This window comes from Nelumbo nucifera, chromosome 7 (assembly GCF_055504915.1).
Source record: "Nelumbo nucifera cultivar China Antique chromosome 7, China Antique-T2T, whole genome shotgun sequence".
NCBI classification, from domain to species: domain Eukaryota; kingdom Viridiplantae; phylum Streptophyta; class Magnoliopsida; order Proteales; family Nelumbonaceae; genus Nelumbo; species Nelumbo nucifera.
Window position 1 is genome coordinate 1,437,339 of NC_142655.1, and position 19,059 is coordinate 1,456,397.

General features: G+C 37.1%; 2 protein-coding genes across 7 annotated transcripts in view; one reads left to right on the forward strand and one right to left on the reverse strand.

Annotated features, from left to right (window-relative positions):
* Window positions 1-13,979, forward strand: part of LOC104597664 (elongation factor P (EF-P) family protein) — a 34,660-nt gene extending 20,681 nt beyond the window's left edge. For all 6 annotated transcript variants that reach the window (XM_088892433.1, XM_010259339.3, XM_010259338.3 and 3 more), the window contains 3 exons: window positions 8,659-8,698; window positions 12,417-12,484; window positions 13,611-13,979. In XM_088892433.1, coding sequence (XP_088748559.1) covers window positions 8,659-8,698; window positions 12,417-12,484; window positions 13,611-13,623 — 121 coding nt within the window. In that variant the 3' untranslated portion in view covers window positions 13,624-13,979. The remainder of the gene's footprint in view (window positions 1-8,658; window positions 8,699-12,416; window positions 12,485-13,610) is intronic.
* Window positions 13,980-15,021: 1,042 nt separating this feature from the next.
* LOC104597663 (non-specific lipid-transfer protein 8) lies at window positions 15,022-15,845 on the reverse strand. The gene is made up of 2 exons (XM_010259334.2): window positions 15,446-15,845; window positions 15,022-15,324 (listed from the first exon to the last, which is right to left on the reverse strand). Exons 1-2 carry the CDS (start codon window positions 15,787-15,789, stop codon window positions 15,315-15,317), a joined length of 354 nt encoding a protein of 117 aa, XP_010257636.1. The 5' UTR covers window positions 15,790-15,845; the 3' UTR covers window positions 15,022-15,314.
* Between the last annotated feature and the right edge of the window lie 3,214 nt (window positions 15,846-19,059).

The following is a 19,059-nucleotide window of genomic DNA, read 5'->3' on the forward strand; positions in this document are numbered from 1 at the left end:
AGCAATGGGATCATAGCAACGATACCCCTTTTGAGATAAAGGATAACCAAGAAAAACACACGGAATAGCTTGAGGATCAAGCTTACCACAAGTAGGGGACATGTTATGGACAAAACAACGACACCCAAAAACACGCATCGGAATGGTGGACAACGGGGCTGTAGGGAACAAGAGCTGATGTGGGGCCTTATACTCTAGTAGCCAAGAGGGCATGCGATTGATGATATATGTCGCACACAAGACTGCATCCATCCAGAACTGTTTTGGCACATTCATATGAATCAACAAACCACGAGCGACTTCGAGAAGGTGACGGTTCTTCCGTTCAGTCACACCATTTTGTTGGGGTGTCTTGGCACAAGAGCTTCGCTGAAGTGACCCACTCGAAGCTAAAAACTTCGTGACATCACTATGGAAATATTCCTTCGCATTGTCTGACTGGGAGATATGGATTTTTGCTTGGAACTGAGTGAACACCATGCGTTGAAAATATTTCACAATTTGTGGCACTTCATCTCGTGATCGCATAGGGTAAACCCAAGTGTATCTAGAATAATCATCAATCAAAGTAACAAAGTACTTATAGCCAGCCGCAGTAGGTAGAGTAACAAGGCCCCAAACATCAGAATAAACAATATGAAATGGAAATTCAGATCTTTTATTTCGTAAAGGTAAAGAACTTCTACAATGCTTACTCAACTGACAAGTTTGACACTGTAACTGACTCATTAACAAGGACTCAAACAACTTTGGAAACATAACTTTTAACGACTCAAAAGAAAGATGACCTAAATGACTATACCATAAATAGGCTTGACTCTCACTTGACGAACTCGTGGACTCTGTCGCCACCAGACCAACATTATTCTCCAACACGTAGAGACCATCCACCATGCTTCCTCTGCCAATCGTCTTCCCCGAGGTCAAATCCTGAAACACACATGAAGACGGAAAAAAAGTAACTGAGCAGTTCAAGGAGTGAGTCAGACTACTAATGGACAACAAATTAATAGGTAATTTCGGAACGTGCAGTACATTAGGGAGAGTAAGGCCAAGTGGGAGAGGTATGGTGCCTCGGCCAGCTATGGTAGAAAAAGAACCATCAGCCAGTCTTACCTTATCTCTCCCAGAGAGAAGGTTATATGTTTGAAACAAATTAGACTTACCAGTCATGTGATTTGAGGCTTCGGAGTCAATAATCCAAGGAGAATCAGTAGTATGAGATGACACATGGAAGGCTGTGGCATTACCTGATGTAGACGCAAACGAGGTAGGAGTAGGCCCAAAATCCATCTGGCGGAGAGTCCTAGCATACAATTCCAAATGTTCATGGAAGGAGTTGATAATATCTTCCTTAGGGTCAGAACTGGGATGTCTCTCCTGAGTTACTGAAGGACTAGTCTCTGTCGATGCCATATTAGCTGAGTTATACTTTTTTTGATTCTGCTGGCTTGGTTTCTTGCCCTGATTAGGTGCTGACTTCTTACCCAAATCCTGTGCCCATTTAGGTTTTCCATGGAGATCCCAACATGTATCTTTCGTGTGTCGTGTCTTCTGGCAGTGAGTGCACCAAAGCTTTCTCTTATCATCTGATTTTTTCTGAGTGTCACCCTTTTTAAAACCACCTCCGACATTTGTATCTGAATTTCCCCGGACAGCTAGGGCAACTGACTCCCCTTCTACACCATTCATCACACTTCTTCTGCTTTCTTCTTACTGCACCAAGGCATACACCTCCTGAACTGATGGCAAGTCTTTACTACCCAAGATCTGCACCCTGATGGACTCATATGACGGATTCAGCCCTAGGAGGAAGGCAAACACTCGTTGCTGAGATACAAGTGACTTATAGGCCTTTGCATCTTCATCACACTTCCAATTCACATTTTGATAGTGATCAAGTTCTTCCCATATTGATGTCAAATCAAAATAGTACATTGAGAGACTCCTCTCCCCCTGCTTGCAAGTAGAGGATTCAACTTGTAGTTGATATATCTTGGCATAGTGTCTCTGCTCTGAATAGGTGGACTTTGCTTGTTCCCATATCTCACAAGCGGTTTTAGCCCACATAAAAGTCTTCCTTACTTGTGGCAGCATTGAAACCAAGAGCCAAGACATCACCATACTGTTCTCTTGGTTCCACCTATCATGCTCAGCACTTCCATACTTCGGTTCCTTCACTCTCCCATTGATGTATCTTATTTTCCCCCTAGCAGTGATGTAGAGTTTTATTCCCCTAGACCACTCAAGGTAATTCAGACCATCAAAGGGAATAACAGCCATGGGAAAGCTCATATCCATTCCCCCACTCACTTCATTGTGGCTCCCTGAAATCTCTGAAGTAGCAGAATTCTCAGTCGACATGGTCACACAGTAAATCAGTCCCAAACACCGGACTTAGGACCCCTCCTTACTCCACAAAACAATGCTCCACTCAGTTCACACCCACACACTTGGGTTTAACAACCAGGTTGAGCACAAACAGTACCAAATTCCGGACAAAACAGAGGTAATATTCGGCATATTTTAGACCTGTATAGTTTTAACAGTCCCAACCTACCAGAATTCCAGAATGTCCAACAACCACTAATCAGCAGGAGAGATCCTTCTTACTTACAGTCAACTCAAACCATTGAGAAGACAGGTCATCCTTGACCTACAGTTGTCTTAGCACATGTACAGGATCACACGATCCAAAAAAAAAGGGGGGTTTCACAAATTCGACAGCATTCAGCCGCCTAGACTCATAGGGTTTTCACTCGGCACATGACCAAGAAGGGTAAAGAAGAAAGAAACAGGGAGAACTGTACCAATTGTAGCTGTTCTTTTTCAGTCCCGAATCAGATTTCTGTTCCACCCAGGTTCTGCTAGTCTGTTCGATCTATTCTCTCAGTAGGGTTGTTCGATCTGCTCTCTTTAATCAGTATTCCCGCTCTGATACCATCTTGATAGTATGGCTGGCCAGAAATAAGAGGAAGAGAAGAGAAGAGAAGAGGAGAAGAAGAGAAGAGAAGAGAAGAGAGGAGGGATGAAAGAAGGGTTTTGCAATGTAACAGTACTGGCGGCGCCAACCTTTATTTTAATATATATAGGGCGGCAGAAATAACAAGGGAAAAGACCCTTGTGCCCCCGAGTACAATAACAAACATAACAGAAAGAAAAAACGAAATAAAAACACTTTAATTAGCCAAACAGGCCCTAACATCAGCAACTAAATTATTTTAACATTATTTTAACACTTATCATAGCGTATGCTTGGGAAAGAGTAACCTCATCTTTGGCCAGGATATTTTGCCTAATGATGTCAAACTCAGGGTTGAGTTCAGTAAGAAATTCAAACACCCTATTTCTCTCCACCAACTTCCTATACATTTCATCATCATTCTTACTCTCCCATACAATTGTCTCCATAACATCAATTTCTTGCCATAGGGATTTCAGTATAGAATAGTAGATTGCTACACTATTCTCCCTCTGTCTTAAGTTTTTCACGTCACTTTTCAACTTGTAGACTCTGGCTACATTCAACTTCTGTGAATAGGTCTCAGTAACACTGTCCCATATCTCCTTAGCCGAAGACATCCAGAGATAATGCTGACTTATATGAGGTTGCATAGAGTTGACCAACCATCCAATGACTGTATAGTTCTCCTGCATCCATTTCTCAAATTCAGGGTCTGTCTCTTCGGGTTTCACTTTACTATTTGTAAGATACCCGGGTTTTTCTCTACTACAGATATAAATTCTTATAGACTGTGCCCAAGCAAGATAATTTGTCCCATCTAGCTTGATTGTGGTCACACCAATCAAAACGGAATCTACAGCCAAGGCCGGAAACCGGCACTTGTTTGAACTCACTTCCGTATGGCTCCATTAATCAAACGAAAATAAAAGAACTAGAAATTTGGTCTATATAAACTTACTTGAAGTCAAACCAGAACCTAGATGCTTGAAAACTAGGGTTTTACTCCGTCCAATTGTTGGGGAGGAAGAAAGAAGATGCAGCCGCTCCTACCAGAACTTCCCAATCTCTTCCAAACCTGAACCGCCCTCCTTTAGGAGTCAAAAGACACCTCCCAAGCACAGAGCGCCACACCCAAAGCTTCACCTTTACCTGTACCTTCGAAAATCTCTAGTTGGCTAGGGTTTTGGGCAGCAACAGAACAACACCACTTCTTGGCAATATCCAGCCTGATTTAAACTCTCCAAACCCTCTACCAACTAGGCCAGATATCCTCTGAGCTATAGAGAACCTATCTCTCCATACACTCTCTTAATCTAAGGGTGTATGGGAAAAGAGGAAGAAGAAAAGAAGGAAGAAAGAAACCTGCTCTGATACCAAGATGTAAACCAGTCCTAAAAAATAGGTGTAAACTTGAAAAATTAGAGAGAAAAAGGAGGAAGAAAAGTAAGAGCAGCAATACAAGAGAAGAAGATGGAGAAAAGAGGAGGAAGAAGAAGAAAGGTTCGAATGATTTCCCTTTCTTCTCTAATCCTTTTTACTAAAAATTAATGTTAAAATAATTACAAGTATGCCCTTAAGTGGGCGATCAGCTAGGCAGTAACATAAAGAGATCAAACAAAAAGAAATAACAGGCCCATTAAGAGAGGCCCATTAGCTAACAGGAAAATAGAAAAAAATATTACAAGAGAAGATACTAGGACCCATTCGGCCTAGTCTCTTTACAGTTAGCAAATAGTTTGGCTGATGTGTTAGCCAGACAAGGAGTAAACAGGGATGAGTTTTTTGGGCTGTGCTGTAATTCTGAGTTTTTTCAGTGTTCTAGTACCCTATTCTAAGGGGCTGAACCTTTATACCTTTTATCAAGTTAATTTAATGAAAGTTACTGTTTCCTATAAAAAAAAGAGTTTGGGAAAAGTTTCAATGTTGGCTTCCTTACCTGACACGACCCTCCTTTACCTGGGCTTGGGACTGGTAGTTTAAGTTTAAGACAAACAAGCTTACACTTGTGGAATTGAATACTGGACTATATATATCCTAATCAAATACAGATTCTTGCCCTTCCTTTTTTCCTTAGATTAAATAATTTCTTCTTGTGACTTGGAATACATGTATAAGTAATATATGTATTTTTAAGTATTTGATGCTTTAAATTTCTATACAGTAATTTGCATTTTATCAGTTTTGATCATTACATTGCCATTGATTCAACCAGGATACAGTTATCATTATCATACTTGCCTTGTCTATTCTCATTCCCTAAGATTGATGTGCCCTTATTTAGATCAGATTGCGCATATTTTACTGTTGATTCTTGTTAAGCTTTGGGTTTACTTTAGAACATTGGTGGCAAATGGTAGGACCATAGATCAATTATGTCAGTGTGGTTGATGTTACACTTGCTAGGTCGTTTGTGCCCTCTAGGTGTTATTAATTTCAACTGATTTTTCATTCCTTTTTGGTGAATATGAAAGGTGAAACCATAGCATTTATTAGATTGCGCTCATTGGTCCCATACCCATATTAGAGATGTTGCAGTTATTTTTCCAGCAGTTTGGCCTGGAGAGGCTGCTTCTCCTGACGGAATCCTTGTTCTATTTTTGGGTTGGTGGGTTGTTGAAGAAAGCCATGACCTTGACACTTTATCAAAGAAAGAATCCTTCTAGTTGCATCTTGGGATTCTATCCAAAATGAATTTACAGGCATAAATTGGGATGAAATATGTAGGAATTTGTTGGTAATTATCCAATCTTCTCCTTTTCATGAGATGCTTATCTGTTGAGGAGACAAGATTGAGATTTGATTGCAGCTTCTTAGGCATCTGGAGGCCTCTACATTTTTGAGGCTTTATTTCAAACAAATGGAATTAAAAACTGTTGCATTTACCGTATGAAATCCTGTTGTCACTAAGTTCTTGCCCTTAAGCCTTGAGATGGATTAGTCAGATCTGGATTAAATCAGAATAGAATGTATAACAAGTGGTCTGGGATTTGACAGAACATAGGTTGATGGAGACTCCCAAAAAGGAATCAGGTGGATGAAAGGGGAGACTACACTACCTTGGATGTCCCTTCATCACATTAGATAGATGTGGCCCTTGGTATACAGTGAATTTCTTGTTTTCTTGATTTGAAGGTCTGCTAATTCACTTGCTAGAGAGGTTGCTAATAGGGCTGTGTTATACTGCAATCGTACCCAAGGGGGGTAGGTTGCTTGTTCTACACATGGGTGTAGCTATTGAGAGCTAATAGTCTATTGGGTGTACCTGGCTGTCCTCAGCATATCTGTTCTTGTTTCTTTAAGAGCAGAGCTATTGGCTCTAATACAAGGTTTAAAATTGGCTTCCCCATGAATGGCTGGAGAGATCTGATTATTGAAGGTGACTGTCAAGCATGGTTTTCAAGGTGGTGAGGCGAGGTTAGGCGATGAAGAGGGTGCCTTGTGATGAGGCCAAAAAAGAAAAAAAAAAGAAACGAAAAAAGAGAAAATGTGAATGTATTTGTATGTTTTTTGTAGTAGGGTCCCAATTTTTTTTTTTTTTTTTGAGTATTTTTGTTGACAGTTTGGGTCCAGGGGTAATTTCATTATTTTATATTTCAGATTCTGGTCAAGGGCGGTTGGGTGCACATCTGTTGGGTTTTGGTCTCTTGGGTCTTTTTGTAAGAAAACTTATTTTTTGATGGTTTGTTTGAAGTTTGTTTTGTTTGCAAGGAGTTGTTTGTGAAAGGAAAACATTCTAGGGGCTTATGTGTAAATATTTTAATTGGCTTCTCCAGCAAGCCATTGAGTCTTATAAATAGAAGGGGGTTGTTTCTGTAGGGGTCTTTTTGGTTCTTTCTTGTTTGAGCTGTAGCTCAGCCCCAGCTAGGGTTTTCAAGTATTGGGAACTTGGGTTTTGAGGAGTCAACCCATTTTGGCACTTTCCAATCCTTCTATTGCTGTGTGTCTGTGCGAGAGGCCAGCTTGATGCCATTGTTATTGTACCGAACTGTTCCAAAAGGAGTTCTACTTCTGGTTCAAGTCTGAAATCCCTAAAAATCGAACTTGTTGTTTTCAGCTTGGTATTTCTTGTGCTTATTGCTGTACACTTGAAGTGCTGCTAGAGTCAGAGCTTCCTAGAGTGAAGCTGCCGAGACGTCAGCTGTTGAAGCGTGGTGGTATGTTACAGCCCTAAATTTTCAAGTGTTTGGCTTGATGCATTCCAACAGTATTAAAGCTTTTGGCGTATTGATTAAGCATGCAACATAATCCTTTTACCTTTTTTAATGACTTTTCTTTTACCATCAAATAAAAAAGCTCAGCAATAGATCCTTAGACACTTTCACCTCGTTAACTCATCTGTCGAACTTGACTTTGGATATGATAAAACATTAAGAATTATGTCATACTGCACCAAAGCAGCAATTCTAGAGCTTATGGGGTGAAAGAAATGCAAAAATCTTTGAGGGAAAAAATGCCTACAGGCTTATAGATCTTATCGCAGTCAGAGTTGTTCATTAGGTATCATCGAGTGCTTAGTTCAAAGGAGCAACCACGAATGAACTCCTAAGGAGATGGCAGATAGTGGCAGGGTATTCTATGAAAAGGCAGTAAAAGATACGAACATGGAGTATGGATATTTTGGAAGGTTACTAGCTGTGTAGGCCGTAGGTAACCCAGGCATGTCAGGCAGAGGGGCATAATCAGAGATGATGGGGAAATACTATTATAAGATTTTCTGGACTTGAAGGATTTGGAAATTCTTTAAGGGCAGACATGCTAGCTGCATTTTAACGTTTAGATTTTGTTGTCAGTGTGCTGGAGTTGAAGTACATGGGGGGGGGGGGTGACCAAGCAATTATAACTTGGCAAAAACCTGGGGTAAATGTGCAATGGTCTCTGCAGTTTCTGGTTAGGCAAGCATGAGTTTTGGGAACCAGTCTGAACTGCTTATTCAGGTGGATTCCCAGATGTAACTTCCTTGCTAGGGCTGGAGTCTTGGGAAAACTTATGTTGGGGTGAGCAATGACCTGGGGGTCATTATTAAGAATTTAGAGTAGTAGGTGGGTATAAGAGTAGTCAGCTTTAAGCTATTTATGTTTTTTGTATAATTAATATTTGTACTGTTATGCATTAACATATGATAGGCTTTTATAAGTATGGCCAAAATCACTAGCTAATCATATCCATGAATTGGAAGTGCTTTCGAAAATATAAGAAATTGTACTTGTTGGTTCGCTTTTTAAGGTTTCTGAGTTATTCATGGAGATTGCATAATATGATTTTTAATAATTACCTTACTTATTTGGTCCACCCGTCCCAAAACCCCAGGTAACTGCAACCGACTTGGGTAATGACCTTTTTATTTTTAATAATTACCTTAGAAAAGTGTGTTTTATTCTTGGTACATGACTACATATATGAGTTTCTTCTTCATTTTCAAGCTCAAATGACATGGATATTTTTATGAGTTTATAACCGATTATGGCATCATCTCTTGAGTATTATTTAGATGGCATATGGTACCTGTAGAACAGATTTATTTATTTATTTATTTTCCAGTTTCTGAATATTACTTTCTCTGGGAATTGATTAATTTTAGTACATTCAGATGATTGCTACTTGCTAGTTTCCAACCATTTGCTGTTTTCCACTTGCACAACTGCTTGACCTCTTGTATATCCTTTCTTATTATGAACTTCTTACTTAAAATACAGGTACAAACGGGCTTTGTTAGATAATGGGCTCACTGTGATGGTAAGTTGAAATATATTCTCCTAAGTGATTTCTATTCCTCTTTCATTTAATTTTAACTATGAATTTAGCCACCTAGTTGTTTCTTTTTTTTCCTTGTTTTTTTTTTTGATTTGCGATATGGTAAGGTGGGAACCTTAGAAAGAATATTAATTGTAGAAAGGTCTATGGTCATTTCATTCAATGTGTCAGAAATGGAACCAACCAGTGAACCAGGAATGAGGGTGGTTCCCATTAATCTGCATTTAATTTGCTTGAAGCCGGACATTAGAAAAAGGCAACACACACAGATATGTAAACTATAATACCCAAATACTGCATATGGGTGCTGTGCCATGTCTGGTGCTCGAATTTTTAGTGTGAATTCAGTTTTTCACACTATCCAGCTGTTTCCTTGCCATATCTGGGAAACATAGTTATATAAGTTGACCTTCCATCAAACATGAAGTTTGTACTAGTTTTCGTAGTAATAATGCCAGGTTTATAGATTCCATCAGGTTACAAAACTAGTTTGGTTAATTATAAAAAAAAAAAAACAGAAAAAAGAAACTAGTTTGGTTCAATTACAATAACAGCAGAGGTACCTGTCCCGGTTCAAATTTGCTTCAAAGCTCCTGATTGGTTGCTAAAACATTGGTGTCATCTGTATTTGGGGTGTATTAGAATGGCAAAATAGGATTCATGTAGGCAACCCCATATATTTGGTATAAGGCTTGGCTAAAGATGATGAAACATTATGTGTAAATCATATATGTTTATGTATATAACAATCTATACTATATATAAAAGTGTGAATGTTGTGTGAAACATTTTTTAGACTAAAATTACCCTCTGTTTTTTTTGTTTGTGAAAATGCATAAAAGTCATTTATTATAGTTTTAATGCCACCTTTAATGGCTACTATAATGGCCATATTTGCGTATTTAATCCATCTCTAAATACAAGGGTTGAAAATGCAACTTCAATTATTACTTTCCACCTCATTTAATCCTCTCTCATTAAGTCTTATACTTAAGGTATTAAAACCCATATTCTCTTATTAAATCTTATACTTTTAAGTTTTTTTTTTCACTAATTAAATTTATGTCAATATTTTTAACACTATAAACTCATATATTTTAAAACTGACTCAAAAACAAAACCATTCTTTGTCCAAGTGGTGGCTAAACAATTCAACCATCCAAATCAAATTGATCAACCTATGAAGTCATAGTTAGGTAATAAAATTTTTAAAATAGAAATAAATATAGAAATTTAGAAAAAATTGTAGAAAAAATTAGATACACATGATATTTTTATTAATCAAATTAGAAAAATAAGTATATAAACAATAATGATTTTTATTCATAATGAAAATGAATTACATAATTTAGAATTGACCAAAAATAAAATATAAAAATTAATAATAAAAAGTTCAACATTTGGGTCAAATGTATTAACCTTTAATGTCATAAATAAATAATAAAAATTAATAAAATATAAAAATACATAAATTTTGCAAAAAAAAGCATTTAGGCATATGTATAATATCATGTATTTATCATATTAAACAAAAGGTAAATATGACATATCATAATTATTTTTACACACAAAAATACAAAAAAAAAAAAAAAATTTGAACACAACTATAATTCTATATTTACACTACTATTAAAAATATGAATAAGATTGTGGAACTTTCTTTTAACTAAAATCAAGGTTTTAAAAACTGACTCAGAAACGAAACTGCTTTGGCTTTTGATTTCTGGGTCAGGGGTTCAATCGTCCAGTTTGAGTAGGTCAAATCGGTAAGATGTAAAATATAATGTAAATTTTTAATTTTACCATTAGATTAGGATTATGTTAAAGTCCATCGTATATATACATTATTATGAGAGGGGAGTGTGAGACTTTGAGAAGGAGGCAGCTAGTTAAAGTTGAGAAGCTAAAAAAGAAAGAAAAGAAGAAGAAGAGAAGGAAGCATTGCCAGAGGTGGCTGTCACCATGTTCACCAATCATTGTTGCATAACTGTTTTGCTTTGAGAAGAAGAAGCCGGTGGCGGCTATCTCCATGCTCATCATCATTGCTGCCACAACCAAGGTTCAAAGTATCGATACGATACGCATTTCGGTCGTATCGTATTAGTACTTAGAAACGGCCGAAACATCTTTTTTTTTTAAGTTTTTTTTTTCAAATTTTGTTTTTTTGGGAAGTTTAAAATGTGTTTTTTATTACTAAAAAAATTGGGGGGTCCGAAACACCTAGAAACAGGCGTTTCAGACCACATCTTGTTCAAAAGATACGATACGATACATTCGATATGGGGCGTATCGTATTGATACTTTGAACCATGGCTACAACACTGTTTGCCCTCTTCTTACATCTCTCCCATCTCTCTAAATCTCTCACAAATCCCAGATCATTTGCTTCATTGGTGACTTGGGGTGCATCTTAGATTTTAATATAAGACCGGTGTTTAAGCTCTCACCTCTTACATCGATTTTTTTATTTCTTCATTGGAGTTGCATTTTTTTTTCTATTACAACTTAAAAATAATCATAGAAATAAGAAAACTCAAAATCAAAATAGAAAATGTAAAAACCCTAACTAATTTTGGCCATCGGGAACAATTGAACAAGATTATGAAATATGAATGTTTTTTTTTATTTTTTTATTTTCTAAATTCTATTTTAAAATAAATAAAAAAATTGGAATTAGTTTGAAAGCAACACGAGAACCGTTAACCGGGTCGAACATTTTAATGGTTAAACTGTCTGGGTCAACTGTTCTCTAACCATTTCAACAGCTTTTTTTAAAATAGCGTTTCAGGGCCAAAACGGAACCAGTGACTTGACCGGTTCCCGGGCCAAAATGGTTCAATTGCTCGGTCTGGTTTTTAAAGTAGTGACTAAAATACTCATTTTTTAATTTAGTCCCTATTTAATTGTAAATTGAACTACTACTTTTTGCCTCATTCCCTCTATTTAGCTCTTACATTTTTTTTTAATAAATGAACAAAAGAAAAAGGATACAACAAAATGATAAAACACTACAAAAAGAGGAGTTTAGCCAAGCAGGTAGGCATGTCAATGATACTTGAAACTTCACAATTCGATCTGATTATCACATATTTGGATAAGGTATTTATATAATCAAATGCAATCTGCATCCGATTAATAATAAAAAACAAAAAATAAAAATGCATAAAGTTTATAGAAACTTTTGGATATATTATTACTATAATTATCATCATCTAGAATCACTACGTGCATGCTTACTAGTAATGCTAAAATATTCAAATGACATATGGGGGTCAATTCTTTCTTTTCAAATTTGACACTCATATTTCTTCCATTTTTGCTCTCACCTGCTCTTCCTCCAGTTTCTGGTCACTTAGCTGTAGTTTCATTTATAGTGAACACTCTGGACATGAGACTTGTCATTTGTTCATTTAACCCATGCATGATTTTTGTTAGCACAACAGAAAATGGTAAAAGGAAACTAGAAATTTACCATTTTATAATTTCCCTTCCATTTTTCTACATGCTTTTTTATTTTACTTTTATGTTTAATCATTGTAACTCATGTGTCTTGACATATGGCCTTCTATAGCTTCTTTGTATTAATCTGCAATATGCTTTCCAGTACAATGTTGTAACATTTTATCTTTCAAATGTAAAATGGCTTTATGGTTATCAATACCTACATTTTTTCTTATTGAGCAAATTTGACATACTCCAGGTACCATCCTTCATCAGAACAGGAGATGAAGTAGTTATTAATACAACAGATGACTCATATATCACTAGGTGAGTTCCAATGTATTGACATTCATCATCAATGACTATAAAATAATTTTTGATGATGATACATCCTTTAAATGTTGCTGCATACTTTAAGGCATGGTAGTAGCATAATATTGATTCTATCTTGTTTGAAAATATTAAATATTTGAAAAGCAAGACATTATTTAATGAAATATGCATTTACATAGATTTATCTGCACAAGTAGCAGTGGGTCATACAGTTCTCTCTCAGCAAAATACCAGTTTTGGTATTGATTAGTCATCATTCATATGTTTCTATGTTGTTTTTTTTTTTTTGAAAAATTAATGATTTGGTTACTATGATACATTTATAGGACAGTTATTATTGTTGATAGGGCTATAAATAGATTGAATTTGAATCAAATCTTATCCATCGGATTCAGATCAAACTTGGATTAGATTTGGCTATAGCATTCCATTAATTAGTTAAATTAAAAATGATAAAAAAACATGATATATCATTAACAAATTGAACTAGAAATTGCTTTGACACGATATATTACAAATAAAATGACTTTGAAGGCTTGAACCTATGAATCTTAGTTGACATAAAACATTTAAGCTAACTCTACTAATCAAGGTTCAAAGTATTGATGCGATACACCCAATACAAGGCGTATGATATCGTATCTTTGGGCCCCGATACACCTGTTTACAACCTCTTTATTTAAAACTAAAATTTGAAAAAGGAAAAACTAAAAAAAAGTAATATCGGTTAAAGTGGTGTATCGATACTTTGAACCATGCTGTTAATAATTATATATGAATTTTATGTGTGTTATTGGAATGGATTGCATCAGATAGGATTGGGGTAGATACATTCTTATAAACGGATTGGACGTGGAAGTCTATACTTTATTCTGATGCAATCCACATATTAGATCCAAATAATTTTTGTTTGTGAAAGTCTATACTTTATTCTGTTCAGTTGTAATTTTTCTTTTGGCAATTTAGAAGCACATATTGCAACTCCTTTGTTTTCCTGAAATGAGTTGTGCTGCAATTTTTGTTTCTTCCTGAAAATATAATGCGCGCGCAGTTGTGCTGCAACACACGCATGCGGTATGGGTCTTTTCCTGAAATGAGTTGTTATCCTTTGTTTCTTCAGGGCTAAGGAATAGTGTGATGTTGTGCTGCAATGTGATTATGGTATATGGAGAAATTGGAACCAATTGCAACTCCTCTTCGTCACAACCTTCCATGGATATCCTGATAAAGAGCACTGGTTCAAATCTCAAATACGGCAACATTATTTATTTAGGTACGTAAAACGTTAAACGTCCATTGTTGCAGCTGGACTTAATTTTTAAGGTGAATAGATAGGAAGAAAAAGTTGCGGCTTAACATTGAGATATTCTTGGTTATTTGTTGTCATTATTCAACAGACGCCCTATTTTGGTAAAAGTTTTGTGTCTTGACGAGTAGTAAAGGAAGATTAACATATTAAAATTGCCTTTTCTTCTTCGGGGTTGTTTCCAATATGTATGGTTCTTTTTTTCTTTTCTTTTTGTCTCTTTTTTTTTTCACCTTCCCTTGGTCCTCTTGTTCTGCCTATTATTTGTTTTGTACATTATGGCTCGTTCGCTTTTCGGTAAATTATTTACTCGGATAAATACAATTATCTGGATAAATACACTTACCCACCCATGTTCTTTTATTTCCTAAGTAAAAAAGGAAATAACCATTTTAGTTATAAAAATCCATTATTAAAAGGGGTATTTTTGTCCCATTCAAGTGTTGGCAACTTATTCACCTAGGAGATGGGTATCTAGGAAAATAAGCTTTCCCTGGTTCCTTACATTAATCTGAAAAAAGAACATGAGATTTTTTGGTCAATAGGAACCAAAATCCCATTGACCAAATTTCCCCCCTCTCAAAATCCAAAAAAAAAAAAAGAAAAGAACGCCCCCTATATGTTTTTCAATGCAAAGCGGCACTGGCCCTTAACCCTATAATTGTTTTGACAGAAAATAAGAAACGGATAACTGGGGTTAGGATAATAGCGATGCACAGGCCCACTGGTGTACATATCAGAACCAGCCTTAGTGGGAGGGATGCCAACTGACCCACCTAGGCTACACAAGCACAACTGGCCATCTATGGGCCAGATGCTTCCTCAATACAGTTGATGTTAACATCCAGCAGTTTGAATGAATTAGTCGTCTTTTGAGCTTAGTCAAAATGTTGATCAGTTGGGAGAGAACCATCTAATTGATTTATCATTTTGTAAGAGCTAGAAAAGGAAACCCCCATTTTTGTTTATTGAACAGCCAAATGTTTTTGTAGACGTGATTCAATTGATCTTATTATGGGCTTCTGTCTATCCGAGGTTGGTCGTTAGTTTAACTAGATGATATGGATATCAGATGGCCAACTACTCATGGACCGTGGCGGATAGTGTGGAATACAAAAATGAACATAGTTTGTTATCTGTGGAGTTATTCCCTGGATTTCTTTTATAGGGGCGCTATTGAAAAGTATGTCCCCTGGAGCTTGACAAAAGAAATATACTTACTGAATTAATAGCAGGAAAAACACAGATGCCTTTATTTAAAGATCAGAGACAACAAGGAACCTCAGTTTTATAATAATATATAGTAATACTAGAACTGAAGATACACGCATAATATGGGAAACAGTACTATAACCTTAGAAATACTAGAAATGAGGCTTTAACTCCCTGGCGATTCGTTTTATTATGGGAAGGGAAACAGAGGCAGAACTCAAGGAACAGTAGAATTGACTCCTAACTCAAGTAGCTTCAGTTTCATGAAGAGGAGAAACATTGGACACCTCTGGTTTTTTAAACTTTTCAACCAACCCTGCAAAAAACAAAAGACCAGAAAAGAGAAGTCCATAAAAAAAAAGAATCAGGAAAGATCTTTGATGAAATCCTAGGAATTTGGTGAATAAAATTGAAGTAGAAAAAGTTAATGTAATTACTTAGAGCAATCTACTGTGGATGAAACTTTGAAAGGCAAGCTGATTCCACAGTTTCCTGGCAGAGCCTGAGCTAATTGTGGGTTTGGGTTTATTCTCTGAGATGCCGACTTAATGCAGGCGCAAGCAGCTCTCTTGTCAGCAGGGGTTGTTGCAGCGGATGCAAGCTGGGAAGCTCCAGCACAGCAAGCACTGGGTGGCATCCCAGAGCCGTTAACCAGGTAATTCACACAAGGCCTCAAGTACTTAATGACATCGCTGCACGTAATAGCAGCCTCTGAAGCTTGTGCAAAGAGGAGAAGCATCAGAACAGCCATTGCTGTGACTGCAATTCCTGAGGGCTTCATGGTGAGGGAGAGGGAGACTGAAGAAACTCTGACTTGAGGTGTGTTGCAGATTTGCCATGGTTCTGGTTTTATAGTAGATTTGGAGGGAAGCTCATCGGTGCAAGAAAAGTAGAAAATTTCTTTTAAAAAAAGTAAGATTAGTTTCATTGAGTACAAGAAAGAGAAAACAAATAAAATTAATGTATTTTAATAGTTGTTTCTTATCAATAATGTTTTAAAAACCGACCTGGAATCGGAACCGTTCTAGCCATTAGTTTTCGGGTCAATGGTTCGACCATCCAGTTCAAACGGGTGGTCCGTTCTGACAAAAAAAATAAAAACTTACAATAAAAATGGTCAAAATGTGTTGAACGGGTCGATGGTTTAACCACCCAGGTCAATGAATTATTAACCAATTTAACGATTTTTGGCCAAACAATCCGACCGTCTGAGTCAACAACAATTCGAAAACATTGCTTATCAATTCTAGGGTTCAAATTAACAAAAAAGAATGATTTACACTAGTCAAAATTCGGTGGGAAAGATCAACTAGAGATTTAATTCAACCAAAGTCAGAATAATTAAAATTAAAATTAAGCCCATGACAGCCGATCTGGTTCTGAAGACCATCTGTCTAGCACAAAGCTTAGATTACTTACGATTTGATTTAACAAAACTTGAGTGAGTAAACGATTCGTGCATTAAATTTGGGTTGTTAAATGTCGGACATATTCAAGAAAGGTCTAACTGGGTCATAAATGGGCCCCATAAATTGACTCATCAACCAGATAGGAATAAGATAATATTATAATAGGTGAATTGAACAGGTAAATGGGTTGGCTTTGCTGATGAGGCAACGACCTTCGTCTCATCAAACTGGACAAAACGTATAATACACAGGGTGGGATGGGATCAAGTTAAAACCCATCCATAACCAATCCGACTTGTTAACATCGCTAGAACTAAGTCTAGGTGGGTATATGATGCATTTGATCCATATAGAAGCTGCTGAGGTGACACAAAGCCAAATCAAACTGCATCACCCTATTGTCTTCACAATAAATATGATTGTGTTTGGCACCACTGATGTTTCTATCTAAAATGTTTTGGGTTGATTAATATAAATTTGAGAGAAATATTTTCTTCTTAAAACTTTTTGGATTGATCAATACAAATTGCTGTTTCTACATTAGACATTTCAACATTTACAATGATTAGTCATCCTAATACATACATTTTTCTATTTGCTCCATGGGGCTATACACCCGGAGGAGGGAGTCCATCCTCCAAACCCATAATCTGCAGGCGGACCTTTTTGTAGTTGAAACGATTCTTATATGTGATGTGAATATCTTTTTCACCAATTTGTATTGATCAACTTAAAACGTTTCAGGTAGAAATAACAATGTTATCAAATACAACCTATTTAAGTCTTAGGCCAAAGTTTGAGAGATGCGTACAATTTGCATCTTAACCCTATGACCGGGCCTAAACATATTTCAGGCCCAGGGTGTGTGCCAAGCTAGGCCCAGGCGTCACCTATGTTCTTTAAAATAGATGCTAAGCCTGGTGTGGGTAGTCTGGCCCATGATCACATCATGGATCAATCTACTTGGACTGGATAATTGAACTGATGCCCCAGAAACCGGTGGCCAAACCGGATCGGTTTTTAAAACATGGGTAAATTTCTTAAACTACCCTTATGGTTTAGCTAATTGACTAAATGTACCCTTACTGTTTGAAAATTGACTGACGCTACTCCTATTATTTCTGACAATTGATTAACTTTACCTTTACCGTTAGCATCTGTTATTATTTTGTCAAAATCTGTATACACGTGAGACCACGTGGTGTTTAAAATTCTTTTAAAACCCAATATTACCCCCTCCCTCATCCCAAATTCATTTTTGGGAGAACCAAAAAACACTATTCATCATCTCTTCCAACTCTTGGCACAATGACAATGAACCAACATTGACCCCCTCCACCTCTGGCCATGTCCCTTCCCCAATCTCTCTCTCTCTCTCTCTTTCCCCTTCTTCTTCTTCTTCTTCTTCTTCTCTATTCATCGTCTTCTTGACGGTGAACAAAGAACTACAACTAGCGAAGGGCTCACTCATCCGAACTGAATGCCTGGAGATTGAGCACTATCGTCAGTGCAGACGACAGCGGCCACTACAACTTTCGAACAGCAAAAGTTTGGTGAGAAGGAGGTGAAGAAGGTTGAAGGAGCTAGTTCCCTCGAATCTAACGAGAAATCGAAAAAATCCCCTACTGTTGCTACAAAGACGTAGAAGAAGAGATCAACTGACAAATCCAGTGACTTCTCCAACGGAAAGGATCTCTCCAAAAATTCTAGTTGTTGCAATCGTCGAAGCCAGACGAAGCCCTGTTTTGCTCGAGGGGGAGAGAGGTTGGATGTGAAGGGGTCCGCTACTATTGCAAATTGCAGTAGCGACGATGATGAAACAGGGGCGAGAGGGAGAAAGAACAAAGGGAATGGGGAGAGAGAATGAAGGGGACAAGGAGAGAAAGAGAGGGAGGGAGAGAGGTCAAATGTGGAGAGGTCCGTCGTTGTTGCAAGTTGCAACAGTGGCGGTGATGAGATAGGGGCGAGAGGGGGAGAGAGAGAGAGAGAGTTGCAGAGAAGTTCAGACTCATGGCTTAATCTCTGACTCCTTCAGTGTTTACAACGGTGAAATCACCATTACTATTATCGCCACCGTTGCAACTTCTAATAGTGGCAGTGGTCTCTTCCTCCGCCCCCTTCTCCTCTTTGTTCTCCCTCTCCACCTCCCCTCTTCGCATATAAGGAATTTATCGGAAAACCAACCCAACTAAGATAACCCTCGGATTACAAAAAATAGAAGAATAAAATAGTCTTTTTATCTTATTGTTAACAGAATATTAAAAGGTACTAACGGTAATTTAAATATTAATCAATTATAATAAAACAATAGAAGTGACGTTAGTCAATTAGCTAAACCATAACGATAACGGTAGTTTAAGAAATTTACCCTTAAAACATTTATGCTAATAGATCTTAAAACAGTAGGATAACGTTAGTCAATTAACACAACAGATTGTACGGCTGAGATCTTCTATTTGATTTTTTTTTGGTAATAGAACTTCTATTTGATTGATGTGCGGATGAAATCAGAGAGACTAGTAGTGGGGGGAGTGGGAGAGTATTGGAAAAGCATAGATGGTATTATTATCAGAGCAAATCAGTGCGCATTGCGCACCTAGTTCACCCGAGACCGAGAGGCTAGCCCGTGACGCCGAGTAGAG

Excerpts from the sequence above, each read along its gene's own strand:
- LOC104597663 (XM_010259334.2), bottom strand. The coding sequence starts at position 15,789 with ATGAAGCCCTCAGGAATTGCAGTCACAGCAATGGCTGTTCTGATGCTT.